Below are 15,550 nucleotides of genomic sequence, written 5' to 3' on the forward strand. Positions count from 1 at the left end.
GTTACAAGAATGGGGGACATCAAGAAATGGATAGATTATCTGGAGTTATCAGAGAAGGAATCAGCTGCTGATCCGCTAGCGAACAACATAGACTTGCAACGCATTTGGGAAAAATTGGAAGACTTTGGGAATCGTATCAATGTCCGAATTGTTGGAATTCCTGAGAAAGAAGAAGGCTTTCTGTGAAGAAGGCTTAATATGGTGAAATTCCTAAACAAGCTCTTTCCGAGTCTGCTCGACATAACAGGCCATAAGATGGAAATCAACCAAGCTCACAGTGTTCCGGCTTGGAGAGCCACAGAGGGAGAAAGGCCGATCAATTCTGGCCAAACTTCTGAGATAATCAGATAAATATCTTGTGTTATGCGAGACAAGGAGTAAAGGATGGCTTTCTTGGAAGAACCACAACATTTTCTTGTTCCAAGACTTCAACATGAGAGAAATGTGATCGATTCAAGGAATCCAAGAAACACTTACATCAATGGAAGGACACTTTTGCATTGATGTTCCAGGCCAAATTGAGAATAGATAATAAAGATGGCCGCAAAGTATTTACTTGTCCGGACGGCAGCCACTCCTCCCCGGGCGGACCGGAGTCAGACCTACGACCCCCGACGGATAGAGCGCCACTCCGTGTTCCCGGCAACTCGTGGGGACACTCCTCCACCCCTAGCAGCGGCTCTATCGCTCCAGGCGGTCGTGGAGTCCAGTCTCCACTCGTCTCACGGACGGCGGTTGTTCCCCGTGTCCGGGCGGTTGGGCTATTCCGTCCCCCGGTGGATTGCAGCGACGCTCCCCTGGGTGGACGGCAGTGTCGAGTACTCCGCAACGGGCATCCGCAAGAACCGGCTAGGCAACATAAATAATAGTTTTAATAATAAACCGAACGAAAAACACACAAACATAAACACAGAGCAGCTCCATGTCATTCTCTCTCTCTCTCGAACCGCTGTCACCGGCCACCTTTATCCCTTGTGCGCCCCAATCAGGCTGATTGGGGACCGGGCATGTATTGTTCCAGCCAGGCCCCACCCTCCTCTGCTCTACAGCATACATGTACTGTTTGAGTTTAGAGGGATGGACGACGGTAGCTGCAGTCGTGCATGGGGTTAATGAGAACATTTTTCTTTTTTCTGTTTGTTTGGTTCTGGGGAAAGTTTGGGGTTTGATTATTGCACTAATGTTGGAATGTGGTCTTTCTAATTTTATTTTGACACACAATCTATTTTTTATAATACGTCAAAATGTCAAATGTTAATAGAAAAAGAAAGAGGGTCTTTTCTTAAATGTAAGAAATATGTTATAGTGTTTCTTCAACAAATTTTCCCTGCAAGAAGCTGAACAATTTGGGAAGATATGGGGTGGACATGTTTTCTTTAGTGCTGGCTAAAGTAAGAGCAGGGGAGTCATTACATTGATAAGCAAACATCTACAATTAAAATGTCTCAAACAGATTACAGATAAATTAGGAAGAGTCAAGAAAATCAGGGACAACGTTTTATTTTGGCTAATATTTACGAACCTAATGCTGATGATCAGTGCTTTTTTATGGATTTTGAAGGGATGATGCAAGCCACTGGCACCCCTCATGATACAATATTGGGAGAAGACTTTAATTTATTGATGGACTCAGTCCTTGATCATAGTGAAGCAAAAGTGTGTAAGCCCCCTAGAGCAACATTGACACTTCATAGGATGTGTAAAAGTCATGGTCTTACAGATATTTGGAGACATTTGAACCCATTTGCTACAGACTATACATTCTTTTCATCAGATTTATTCTAGAATAGTGTTTTTTTAATATCTAAGTCCATCATTTCATCTGTTGTTGATTGCTCAATCAGAAACATTTTAGTCTCAGATCACGCCCTGGTGAGTTTAGAGGTGTTGCCACATATAGAGAAAAAGAAATCATATAGTTGGAGCTTTAATGTATCCCTTTTGCAAAATCCTGAATTCCAACAAATGCTAAAGGCTGAAATCAATTTCTATATGGAGACCAACTGATCCTCAGTATTCTCTGTGGGCATGGCTTGGGAGGCACTTCAGGTGGTTCTTAGAAGTTGAATCATACAGTATGCCTCATTCATCAAAAAATCCAAAGCAAAAGAACTTGTGGACTTTGAAGGGAATATTAAAGCTGCAGAGGCAGAGATGAAGTGCCAATGATCTTCTGATGACCTCAGAGAATTGACCTGAATGAAATATAGATATAATACTATTTTGTCGCGGAAGGTGGAGTTTTGGTTATTCAGTGCAAGACAGTCATATTCAGTCAGAGTCAGGGGACAAAGCAGGGAAGCATTTGGCTAGATATATAAAACAGAGAGAGTCTTTTTCTACTCAGTGAAATCTGCTGGTGGTGAAATATTTACCTCAGCCATTGATATTAATAATGCTTTTAAAGAATTCTATTTTTATCTCTATAGCTCCACATCTTCATCTACTGATGAAGACATTAGAAACTTTGTGGAACCATTAGAACTCCCTAAATTGACAAATGAGCAAAACAATTCTCTTGATTCTGAGATAACCTTGGAAGCTTGGCGGGGTAGAGTAATTAAGGCCTTGACTACAGGCAAGGCTCCGGGGCCAGATGGTTTTGCTGTGAATATTTTAGATCTTATGCTACAGAATTGGCTCCACATCAATTAGAAGTTTAAACTGAATCATTAAAGAATAGGAAGCTTCCGCCAACCATGACACAAGCCTGGATCAGTCTGATTCTTAAAAAGGACAAAGATCCAAGCGAGTGTAAGAGTTACCATCCATTCCCTGATCCAGCTTGATGTTAAAACAGATTTAGTTAAGTTATGACTTCTCATATACATATAGATCAGGCGGAGTTTATTCTTGGCAGCATCTCTTCTGATAACATTAGGTGTTTCATTAATATCATGTGGTCAGTGGTGAACAATAAGACTCTGGTCACTGCCATCTCACTTGATGCCGAAAAGACCTTTGTTATAGTAGAATGGAAAAATATTTTTAAGATTTTGGAAATATATGGGTTCAGGAATACTTTTATTGGATGGATTAATTTACTTTATAGACATCCCGTAGTGGCGGTACAAACAAACAGATTAAGTTCAGATTATTTTACTCTGGATAGGGGCACCTGGCAGGGTTGCCCTCTTTCCCCATTATTGTTCTGTCTTGCCCTGGAACCATTAGCAGCTGCAATAAGAAAGGAAGATGATTATCCAGGGGTGGTGGAGGGAGGTATGGCATATAAGCTTTTGCTTTACAAAGATAATATTTTATTATTTGTCTCCGATGACTAGATCTATGCCTTGCCTCCACAGAATTATTCATTCCTTTTTCAAGTTCTTGGGATACAGAGTTAATTGTTCTAAATCCAAAGCTTTGTTTTTGACAGCAGACTGCCCAGTAACAGCTTTTCAGCTGGGCACCTTTCAGTAGCCCAAACAGGACATCAAGTATTTGGGCATTCTATTCCCAGCAAATTTGTGTGATTTATTTAGAGTTAATTTTGACTCTTTAATAAAAAGGTTTTCGAGTGATGTGGGCAGGTGGGCTTCATTACATGATTAGGAAGGTTAATGTTATTAAAATGAATTGTATTCCAAAATTCAACTACCTGCTACAGTTTCTCCCTGTAGATATCCCCTCTCTTATGTCAAACAATTTGTTAGCATAGCGAAGTCCTTCATTTGGTATGGCAAGCGTCCCAGATTACATTTCAATAAGTTACATAGGCCAATTGATTTTGTTTTATTATTACGCATTCGGCCTCAGATATTTGGCTCATTGGATACTTCCACCTGAGAGAACCCCTCCCTGGTTTTGTATTGAACAGGATGTTCTTGCCCCTATTTTGCCATTACAAAGCCTTTCTATCAAACTAATCAGAGAAGTCACACCCCGTTATCTCGAATTTGCACGCAGCGAGTGTTTAATTTATTTAAATGTTGCCTCGAGTATATGGCTGAACCCAAAATTACATATTAATAAGTGCCCTTTCTGCTGGTCGGAGTGGACTGTGAGGGAGGTTAACACGCTCATTGACCAATATGAGAGTGGAGTGCTAAGATCTTTTGAAAATATGGTTCAACATTTTAGGATTCCCAGATCTCAGTATCTTTAGTTATCTACAGCTGCGCCACCTGCTCTGTACTATTTTCGGGAGTAGCATACACCCCCCTAAAGCAGCAAATACTTTGGAAGTGGTGACTACTGCTTTTGGAAAAGGTCATGAGGCATCAGTGCATTACTCCCTGTTAATACAGAGTCTGGGGGACAGAACTTCAACTTCTCTCAAGAGAATATGGAAAGATTTAAACTTGGTATTGGAGGAGGTAGTGTGGGCTAGGATTCTAAAAAATGTCAAGTCTACATCTTGAGATGCAAGGGTGTGTCTGATGCAATTTAAGATTTTTTTTTAGACCAGCTGGCTATGCCAGTCGGAGGATGGAGATTAACACATGCTTTCTGGTCTTATTCGAGGATTCAGGAGTCCAGAATTTTGTTTGCGAGGTCCTGGGCACTCAAGTTCTGTTTTTCAAATCAATAAAAATGGTAATATCAAAAGTTCTAGGTGAGCGTACAGTATATGCATATACTGTATACAGTATATACATATGCATACCAGGGTTATGCACCATTCAGAATTGGACTGAGCATGCCTTTTAGATTCCAATTCAATAGCTGAATTTCAATGGGATTTTAAATTATGTAGCAAACAAGATGCAAAAATATAATTCAAATTTTAATATTAGGAAGTATAATTACAATAGAATGACATTTTATTTTGTAAAAGATTAGTCCACCCATAAAAGACAATGCTGTCATAAATTACTAACCCTTATGTTGTTCCAAGCACATGCAACTTTATTCCATGATACACAGAAGGAGATGTTAGGAAGAATGACAGCCTCAGTCGGGATTAACTTACAATGTATCTTCTACCATACAATGAAGTGAAGGCTGAATGAAGCTGTCACTTTATCTAACATCTCCTTTTGTGTTCCATGGAAAAAAGGAATGAATGCAGGTTTAGAACAACATAAAGGTGAGTAAATGATGACAGTGTAGTTTTTAAAAATACATTTAATTGTTCAGTATTTTCAGTTTTAACAATGCAGATAAGGTATTATCAGAAACATTGTATTAATAATCAATGTTTGAAATTACAACTATATTAATTTGTGTTAAATTTATAAATGTTTCAAAAATTCCTTTACATTTTATGGGCCGTGAAGGAAGTGCACTTCATTCCAATTCACCCTTAAAGTCTTCAAAATGAAGCCAAACATCATTATATACTGCAATCAGCAAAATAAAATTTTGATTTCAGAATTCATTAAAACATATTGTTAAACAATGTGGTGGACATTTTGATTAAGATACACTGTGTTTCCACACAAGGTGTTTACAGTATATGCATTCCCTGATACAAATAAGGGAATACATAGGCATGATTAGTCACAATCAATGATGCACTGTAATTATGTTTGTTTTGTTGCAAAGCTTGTGCTGTAAATTTCCTTTGTTGTGCAACTACTTTAAATTAATTTGCATTTCTCAACATTCCAATTCAATTTCCAACATTCTGTAAGGCCTGGCAAATTTGATTCAAATTCCAACTCATTAACTGAAAGGGTGCCAATTCACACACATATACATCGGAAAACTCATAAGAGATACATGCTAGAAAGGCTCATAACGTCCGCAAAGCTACTATCATTTACTTTTAACCTAATAATTTTATAAATCCACAGACACATGCACTGATGGTGAATGTGTCCAAAAAAAGCTCTGGTCTCATGCTGTAGCCCAGTTCCTGTCCTCACCTTGCAGGATAGCAGGGGCGTTACAGGAAAATGTGCACTGCTTGCCAAATGTGGTGCCCCAGGGACACGAGAAGGACGCAAAATAGACATGAGACTGAGGAGGGTGGGCACAGTCCACCGGCTGACAGCTCACTATACGGTCCCACACTCCATGCACACAGCTCAGCTCTGCTTCCGTCTGAGGAGACAACAAACGCACAGAGAGAGAAAGAATGATACACAATGTTAATTGTAAATGCTAATTAATCTACTGTCTGTCTATTCAATGAGACAAAAATAAAAGTTGTTTAGACCAGGAACTGGACTTTTTTTGTGAAAGGGCCATTGCACAAAAGGGCCAAAATTCATAACATATTCTGTGATGTGACATAATTGTGAGTAAAAAAAATAATATTTAACAGCAAAAAATGTAAGGTGGGACTTTATTTATTTATTGTAATTTGATGTTGGCTATACTATGTTTGGATCATATAATTTTCCCCACCAACTTGAACTTGATTACATCAGCAGAGATGAAAAGTTGTTTTAGGGGTGAAAAAGTTTTAACGTTCAAGAAAAATTAGCACTTAAAAATCTTGTACAATAAAACCGTGGATATTTGTTATGGCCATTACTATTCACAAAACAGACAGACAGCTACAGTAAAAATACTTCTACACACCCGAAGAGAAGAAAAGCCCTGGCCATGGAGAACAGTGAGGGTGTAGCCACGATGACAAGAAACAGAGCAATGTTTAGTGTCTATGTCTGGAGTACAGCGCACTGAAGCGTGGTCCACTTTCAAAGGACCACATGAATCTGTACTGCACAGCCTACGCACACATCTGTGAGGGAAAAACAAATATTTAGTTAATTCGTTTGTATGCAATGCTATATACATATATAGACATAAGATTTTAATGACTTATTATTAATCAACAATGGAGGGATTTAATTTTTTTATTATGGTCTCTGAAAACATAAGACATTTTGCCTAAGTGATGCATTATCTTTTTGACATGTTATATATATATATATATATATATATATATATATATATATATATATATATATATATATATATAATGAGGGAGGGAGGGACAGATCATGACCTTAAACATTCAACATTTAATAGATGAACACTTTTTACATACCTCTTCATGATTTAAATCTATAAAACAATAAAAGTCTATGTCATGTCCCCATTTAGACAGCTAAGTAAATGTGTGTTTGTGTGTTTACGCTTGTAAGTCGTGGGAGACCCCACCCTCAGCGCACCCGGTCAGGGCAAAGGCGCTGAATTGACAAGATGTACGCAATGCAACCGCCAGCACAGCCACTTGAGAGGAGGAGAAGTTGAGCTGCACTGCTGAGGTCTGATAGAATGGCACACTCAAGTTATGAGTCACGTTCACTACTAGGGGGTTACGCTGGCATGACAGCTCGTACGAACCTGTGGACAAACACACAAACAAATATGTACAGGCCACACAATGACCATAATGCAAACATACAAAGCTTTTCAAAAACAAATAATGGATTGTATCTGTGTTACCAAGAATGTGTTTTTTCCCAGTGGTATCGCACAGTTGTATGGTCACTGTTTTCCTGGAATTCTCTCCATTCCAACTACCATCATAGGCCATGTAGATAATAACAGACACTGCTACACCGGGTATCTCAAATCCTACCTGCAAAAACACATTGAATAAATGTTAAATTGTCAAATAAGACAGGGGTTTTCAAACTGGGATTTGGGAATCCCCAGGGGGCCATTGGGGTAAGAAAAAGAAACTTCTTTAAAAAAGGAATCCAAATGTATTTTTCTTTCCCCACAGGCAGATTTCTTTTTTTTTTTTTTTTTAAGCATAATGTTTTATATATATATATGTATATATATTAGGGCTGTCGATTTAACGCGTTAATTCAGTGCAATTAATTGTACAAAAATAACGTGTTAAAAAAATGTATCGCAATGCCCCCGGACAATAATAAGGAAGATTCCTGATAAATGCAAGCTTTTAGTACCACCTGTTTACTCCAGAGGGCAGTAAGTGAAACTTCAGCTGTATGAGCACTGTATGAGTTTATACAGTGAAGAAAACACTTCAGTAGGCAGAACAACACAAACATGTGTTATGTTCTTGCGTTCAAAACACTTGGAACGCAAATGCGAACTAAGGGATCTCAAGATGTGTTTAAAGATTGAGTATTAAACTATATTTAACTTGACACGGTGACCTAAACATTTTATGTTTATGACGCAAAACACCCGAGATACTACACAAGCATGTCTGTTGCAGGTGTAAATTGACAGGTCCTTAAACAAGCCATCATAATAAATCTCCAACTGATTGACACATTTTTAAATATTTAAAGATAACTATGTATTAGGGATGCACTGAAATTTCAGCCACCGAAAATTTTCAGCCAAAAATTGCCATTTTTGTTTTGGCCGAAAGAGAAAAAAGGCAGAAAATATGAGCTGATATATATGCCTCCCCACCCCTCAATGCTCAGGTTTCACTCTCGATCGATCTAATCATAATCACAGCGCTACCAAGCAAAGGCCAATTTCAGCGGTGTGGAAATACTTCAAATCAGTACCGCTTTTATTTATGCACGCAGGTATTTATCTGCCCAAGCACCAGCACAGAGAGAGGGAGACTATCCAGTGCAGCATCTCATGTTCTTGATGAGAAACCTGACACTTTTACTTAAATAGAAAGTAGTCCAATTTGCTATGTGTATAGCAATTACATTAACATTTGTTTAGCCCTGCAAAACTATGCTCTTCACTTGAGGCTACATCTCTCGTTTACAGTTGAGGTTGGTTTTAGTTCTATTACTGCTGTTTTGCATATCATTAGAGTTTTCTAGAACATTACATTTATTGGATAAGTGGTAAATATATATATATATATATATATATATATATATATATATATATATATATATACAGTGAGGAAAATAAGTATTTGAACACCCTGCTATTTTGCAAGTTCTCCCACTTAGAAATCATGGAGGGGTCTGAAATTGTCATCGTGAGGTGCATGTCCACTGTGAGAGACATAATCTAAAAAAAAATCCAGAAATCACAATGTATGATTTTTTAACTATTTATTTGTATGATACAGCTGCAAATAAGTATTTGAACACCTGAGAAAATCAATGTTAATATTTGGTACAGTAGCCTTTGTTTGCAATTACAGAGGTCAAAAGTTTCCTGTAGTTTTTCACCAGGTTTGCACACACTGCAGGAGGGATTTTGGCCCACTCCTCCACACAGATCTTCTGTAGATCAGTCAGGTTTCTGGGCTGTCGCTGAGAAACACGGAGTTTGAGCTCCCTCCAAAGATTCTCTATTGGGTTTAGGTCTGGAGACTGGCTAGGCCACCAGAACCTTGATATGCTTCTTACAGAGCCACTCCTTGGTTATCCTGGCTGTGTGCTTCGGGTCATTGTCATGTTGGAAGACCCAGCCTTGACCCATCTTCAATGCTCTAACTGAGGGAAGGAGGTTGTTCCCCAAAATCTCGCAATACATGGCCCCGGTCATCCTCTCCTTAATACAGTGCAGTCAGCCCTGTCCCATGTGCAGAAAAACACCCCCAAAGCATGATACTACCACCCCCATGCTTCACAGTAGGGATGGTGTTCTTGGGATGGTACTCATCATTCTTCTTCCTCCAAACACGGTTAGTGGAATTATGACCAAAAGTTCTATTTTGGTCTCATCTGACCACATGACTTTCTCCCATGACTCCTCTGGATCATCCAAATGGTCATTGGCAAACTTAAGACGGGCCTTGACATGTGCTGGTTTAAGCAGGGGAACCTTCCGTGCCATGCATGATTTCAAACCATGACGCCTTAGTGTATTACCAACAGTAACCTTGGAAACGGTGGTCCCAGCTCTTTTCAGTTCATTGACCAGCTCCTCCCTGTAGTTCTGGGCTGATTTCTCACCTTTCTTAGGATCATTGAGACCCCACGAGGTGAGATCTTGCATGGAGCCCCAGTCCGAGGGAGATTGACAGTCATGTTTAGCGTCTTCCATTTTCTAATGATTGCTCCAACAGTGGACCTTTTTTCACCAAGCTGCTTGGCAATTTCCCCGTAGCCCTTTCCAGCCTTGTGGAGGTGTACAATTTTGTCTCTAGTGTCTTTGGACAGCTCTTTGGTCTTGGCCATGTTAGTAGTTGGATTCTTACTGATTGTATGGGGTGGACAGGTGTCTTTATGCAGCTAATGACCTCAAACAGGTGCATCTAATTTAGGATAATAAATGGAGTGGAGGTGGACATTTTAAAGGCAGACTAACAGGTCTTTGAGGGTCAGAATTCTAGCTGATAGACAGGTGTTCAAATACTTATTTGCAGCTGTATCATACAAATAAATAGTTAAAAAAATCATACATTGTGATTTCTGGATTTTGTTTTTAGATTATGTCTCTCACAGTGGACATGCACCTACGATGACAATTTCAGACCCCTCCATGATTTCCAAGTGGGAGAACTTGCAAAATAGCAGGGTGTTCAAATACTTATTTTCCTCACTGTATATCTGTTAAATTTGATTGTTAAAGAACTTAATAAAGAATAATATATTTAATATTGTTATAATATATTTTCTGTCCAATTTTAGTGAGTTACCTTTTCAGATGAATCAGAATTCCGATTAATTAAATTTATTAAATTAATTAAAAAGTATAATATTAAGATATATTTAAAAATTATATTTAAAAAAAAAAAAACTATTTTAAAATCTCTATCTCTATCTCCCTAGTAACTGGGCCAACTTGGCTGCTTAGGAGACCTGGCTGGAATCACTCAGCATGCCCTGGAATTCGAACTTGCAAACTCCAAAGGTGGTTGTCAGTATCTTTAATAGCTGAGCAACACAGGCCACATGTTTTTTCAATGCTTGTCAAGTAAATATATCTTGTATTAAGAATATTTAGATGTGTTTTACTGGAAAACAAGACAAAAATACTAATTATGAAAAAAATATCAGTGTATTAATTGCTCTACTATTACCTTCAAAGTGCAGTCAAAGTCTCCCAACTCAACATTTGTTCAATTAACATGTGCACATACCTTTAGCCAAACAGGCTGATCTTGATTATAGTAGCTGTTAAGATGGGCAGTGCAGGGAGTCCATGTCTCAGGTGTCACTACTTCATTTATGTCAAAATATTGTGACTTGCACATCTGATAAGGAAATAATATTAAATTAAATAAAACATAGATTTCATTTAGAATAACCATAACTGAGTGTTTGTTAATTTCATTGGCAAAACATAATATATAGGTGTTGTGGACGGGATCTAAACTGGTGGTGATGGGGTGGAAGGGGGGTGAAAACAACAGAAGCATGTCAACAAGAGACAGCTGAGAGGCCTTATAAAGCAGATGATGAAATGTGACTGCCTGATAGAATGAATATCGAGACCTTCCTGCTAGAACTACGCTTATGCTTACATTTCCACTATTGTCACCAAACCAAATTGCCAAAAAAATGACTGTTTTCAAACAGGTTTCTTGAACACTCCCCATATCTGCCACTGATTCAGACAAAGAGATAGTCCTGCCCCAAACTCATGCCATTGGTTAAGCCAATGTTGCTATGTTTGGCATGTCAGGATTCTCAAACAAAGAAAGCTATGTTTTGATTGTTCCACAGAGTGTTTACACTTTTCAGGGGAATCAACCCAAGAATGTATTGCTTATAGTTGTCTCTACATAATAAGCTGGGACAGGAGAAATTTGTTAAACATAGAAACATTTACACACATCACCTATAAGTGTTTATTGGCTATATTGATTCTTAATTAATGTGAGGATTCTTGATTGCAGGGCACACTGAGAAGGCAATGCTTCTTTACCTGATTGAGCACAGGCTCTCCGGTGACCCTTGATGCAGGGCACCTCTGGTCCTGATGAGACCCTAAAGCAGTGGACGCCCACTGATCTGTGAAGCCCTGCGGAGTGAAAAAGCCACAATCCTGAATGCTGGATCCTCTCTCAAACTCCTCACACACTCCATCCCCTTCAAACACATAGCACAGGCTAGGCTGACCTGAGAGAGAGAGAGAAAGCGAGAGAGAGAGAGAGAGAGAGAGAGAGAGAGAGAGAGAGAGAGAGAGAGCACAAGCCCATAATAAATAACAAGTAATGACTTGTTAGTATGCCAAGTTGTAGATGTATTTTTACAGTCGATTAAATACATGATCAAAACATTGATAAGAAATATGCAGGTGATGTCAGAACATATGTATGATTTCCAAGCTTATTTATAAAAGAAATGGACATGCAGATAAAAAAATAATTAGCATGTCATTAAATTGCATTTGTTAAAAAGGGACACATGTGAATGACATCAGAGTCTTGCATGAGCTCTTGTCTGAAAATGCTTCAAGTTAAGAGGAAGATGACTCATCGGTCGGCACAGCTTATCAAAGGCGAGGGGTCTTGAAATGATTCTAACAACAAATTAAAAACACAAGCGTTTGATTGGCTGATTGGCATATCTCCACTATACAGCAGATGACATAACCCATGTGCCTATGCCAGAGGATTTACTCCTAAGCTTTGTTGATCTTTGCTCCCCAAATATGCTTGTGGAGATAATATATGAGAGCTGCTAATGTGGGGAAATAGATCACAAAAAAGTCATTCCTGAATGCCAAACTACCATGAAAACATTGGGAAGTTTGATGGAATGCGAGTTACGTCTATAGCTGTGTTGGAATTAGACACTTTGCATGCTACACGCTAATAGAAAATGTGGCACTTTCAGTCACGAAAACAACCTTGACTAATTTGGTGAACTATTTGTTTTTTCTTACATTTCCAGCAAAACTTCTAGTATTGTTTCATTCCAAAATTACTAAGGACTTACATATGCATTATGTAACCATGCCATACAGTTAAATAATAATTTTTAGAATGAGCAGTTCAAGCCTGTGACAAACTATGACAGTATAGAATAAGAAGAAATCTATTATGTATTATGTAAGATAAAAATACCACCAGTAGGGTTAACTGAATTTAGATTCACTGTTTGGACTGGATCCTTTGCAATCTGGAATGAAAGTATTCAAGTCAAGTTTGTTCTGATGGAAGTGGTCCTGACTGAATAATCGTATACAAAAAAACAAAACAAACAAAAAAAAAAAATATTTGAAAACATTTTCATTATTGAAAACTAATTTAAAACTTAAATACAATTGTATTACTATAAAATTAATTAAAATTAAATATAAATTCCACCAAATTATTATAGATTTAGTTTTTGATTCACAGTATAGTATAAAATCTTAACCTATATAACCTTCATTAAACAGGAAAATGCCTAGATAGCTGCAACACTAGATTTCTCTGAGAAATGCATTTTAATGATTATTTAAATTATATCAAGTCAGGTAAATATGAATTCATATTGAGACAAACTTGGTATTTATAGTTTTGTAAATGTAAAATAACTTTGATTTTGGGATAATTGCTAAAATACTTGCTTTTTGGAAATATTGGTTATCTGCAAAAATCATTGTTTATTTGTTTAAAGTTGTATTATTCCTCTGTTTCTGGAGTTAGAGGGTTCTACAGTTAAAACTGTCATGGCCCTTTCATTCTGTCAGTCTGGGTTTTTGCCTGACAGGACCGAGGCATTATCGTTCCATTTTTGTCTTGTGTTTCATTGTCTGTCTTTGTGTGAGAACATGGTTTCAGTTGTATTCGCTACCTTGTGCTCTTCGGTCGGTCTTGATTCATGTCGGGAGCATGATGTCTGGATCCTGACTTCCTGTCTGGTTCGGTTTCGGTCTGTGTCGGGATCCGGACACTCGTGCTCCATGTCTGTCTGTTATTGACGTGGGTGCATCATGCTTATGTCATCTTGGCATCATGCACTTGCATCAATAGTTTGTCTGTCTCTCGTGAATAAGGGTGTGCCTCGCATCGCGCTGCACGCCCGGATTGTGAGCTGTATTCATGTTGTGCTGAGGTTCGGTCACTTTGTTATTATTATTAGACAGTAATTAAAAAAAACTTTTGATTGAATTACCTTAAACAAAACTGAAAATTATAAATAAGTGTTTTGTCTCAAAATAAAAGTGTTAATTTCAGGGATTTTCTTTAAATGGTAAATGGTCTGGACTTATATAGCGCCTTTTTAAGCCTTAACAGTATTTAAAGCACTTTACACTGCGTCTCATTCACCCATTCACACACACATTCATACAACAAAAGCAGCAGAGCTGCTACGTAAGGTGCTAGCCTGCCATTGGGAGCAACTTGGGGTTCAGTGTCTTGCCCAAGAACACCTCAAAATCAACCTTTAGACACCACACGCAAAGTTCTCATGGATCAGGAACATTTTGCACTGTGACAAACAGGTGTTTAGGAAAGTACTGTGGTAGTTTTTGTTGCTATTTAGTGTTTTGGGAGAAAATTCAATCAAAGGAGCCTTTTACACCATGGGGTCCATAGCACTGTTGTAACCTATAACAGCAGCCTCTAGAAGTGAAATAAAAACAATCATTGACACAGCATGGAGTTTGTTGTGCCACATGACTATGCAATGCACAGAGCTGGACACTTAACAAGTTGATTTAAAAGACAGAGAAAAGCCAAGATATATATACATTACACACATCATCATTACATACATGTGCCCGAAGCCGAATACCTTTTCTGGAAAGGCATGAATAATGATTTAAAAAAAATAACGGATTCATCTGAATAATAGAAAAAAATATTTGGTTGACTGATTATCCAAGAAGCACAAGGATAAAGCGAAATTTTAAATAAACATATCCAAAAATACATTTAAGAATCTGTAAAGCCAATATTTCTGAAGTGTAAACCTTATAAATGAAAATCTGCACGGTGTGTTTCATATCGGATGGGCACGTCTCGACTCCGTTTGTGGTCTCTGTTAATTGTGCGAGTCTGGAGCTTGTCAAATGTAACATTAACGAAGATACGACATCGTATACACGTCCCAATTCTTGAAATATATATGTTAATGTATTACACGATTCACACGTAATGATTCCCATGTATTTGTTTATAGCCTAAACCTGAGCGCAATGTTACATTCCTCACATGAATGATGATTTCACGTCAGAGCTCGTCTATCTGTCTCTTAAAGTTGACCACATTTATATTCACATCAGCGATTAGGGTAATTATCTGATTAAGACTTTACTCTGAAAAAAAGTTAAAATGCCTCATAAATGTTTAAATGCTCCATAGAGTATTCATCTTTTCGGAATATTTCTAATAACTAATTGCTGAATTGGAGAACTGCAAGTTTGCTGATAAGGTGGAGAGGATGCTAACATTAGCTGTTCGAATGGTTATTAATTTATATTGTGCCTTTACAGGGTTCAAGAACAATGTTTAGAATAGGGAAACTTATAATTTTAGAAAAGCACTTACATTAATTATTCTGTTAATACGCATGTATTATTTAAACTGTAAAGTTGATTAAATCGTAATTTTTATAGTAATTTAAGGGTTTTAGGGCTTTTTGACATTATAGCAACAAAGTTGTCAAATTTAATTTAACTTAACACAGAACAGGTTAGCAAGCGATTTAATCACATTTATATTGTTTACGTCTTGTGGCTATACTTTTGAAATAGTGAATATTTTAATGTTTACAGATACATTCACTTCCATTGTAAGGGCCTCTCTGAAACCCAGATTTTTTTCTTTTCTTAGGTAAAAGGAGGGGCAAGTCAAAATTAA

At 37.8% G+C, this 15,550-nt stretch overlaps 1 protein-coding gene across 1 annotated transcript in view; it reads right to left on the reverse strand.

Moving 5' to 3' along the window:
* LOC127649290 (pappalysin-2-like) overlaps positions 1–15,550 on the reverse strand; it is a 116,111-nt gene that overhangs the window by 45,647 nt on the left and 54,914 nt on the right. The window contains exons 11-16 of the mRNA XM_052134334.1: positions 11,680–11,873; positions 10,892–11,005; positions 7,348–7,483; positions 7,071–7,245; positions 6,475–6,637; positions 5,814–5,991 (exon numbers count right to left, since the gene is read on the reverse strand). Of these exons, the coding sequence (XP_051990294.1) occupies positions 5,814–5,991; positions 6,475–6,637; positions 7,071–7,245; positions 7,348–7,483; positions 10,892–11,005; positions 11,680–11,873 (960 nt within the window). The remainder of the gene's footprint in view (positions 1–5,813; positions 5,992–6,474; positions 6,638–7,070; positions 7,246–7,347; positions 7,484–10,891; positions 11,006–11,679; positions 11,874–15,550) is intronic.

The sequence above is a fragment of the Xyrauchen texanus genome, chromosome 9, assembly GCF_025860055.1.
Source record: "Xyrauchen texanus isolate HMW12.3.18 chromosome 9, RBS_HiC_50CHRs, whole genome shotgun sequence".
In the NCBI taxonomy this organism is placed as follows: domain Eukaryota; kingdom Metazoa; phylum Chordata; class Actinopteri; order Cypriniformes; family Catostomidae; genus Xyrauchen; species Xyrauchen texanus.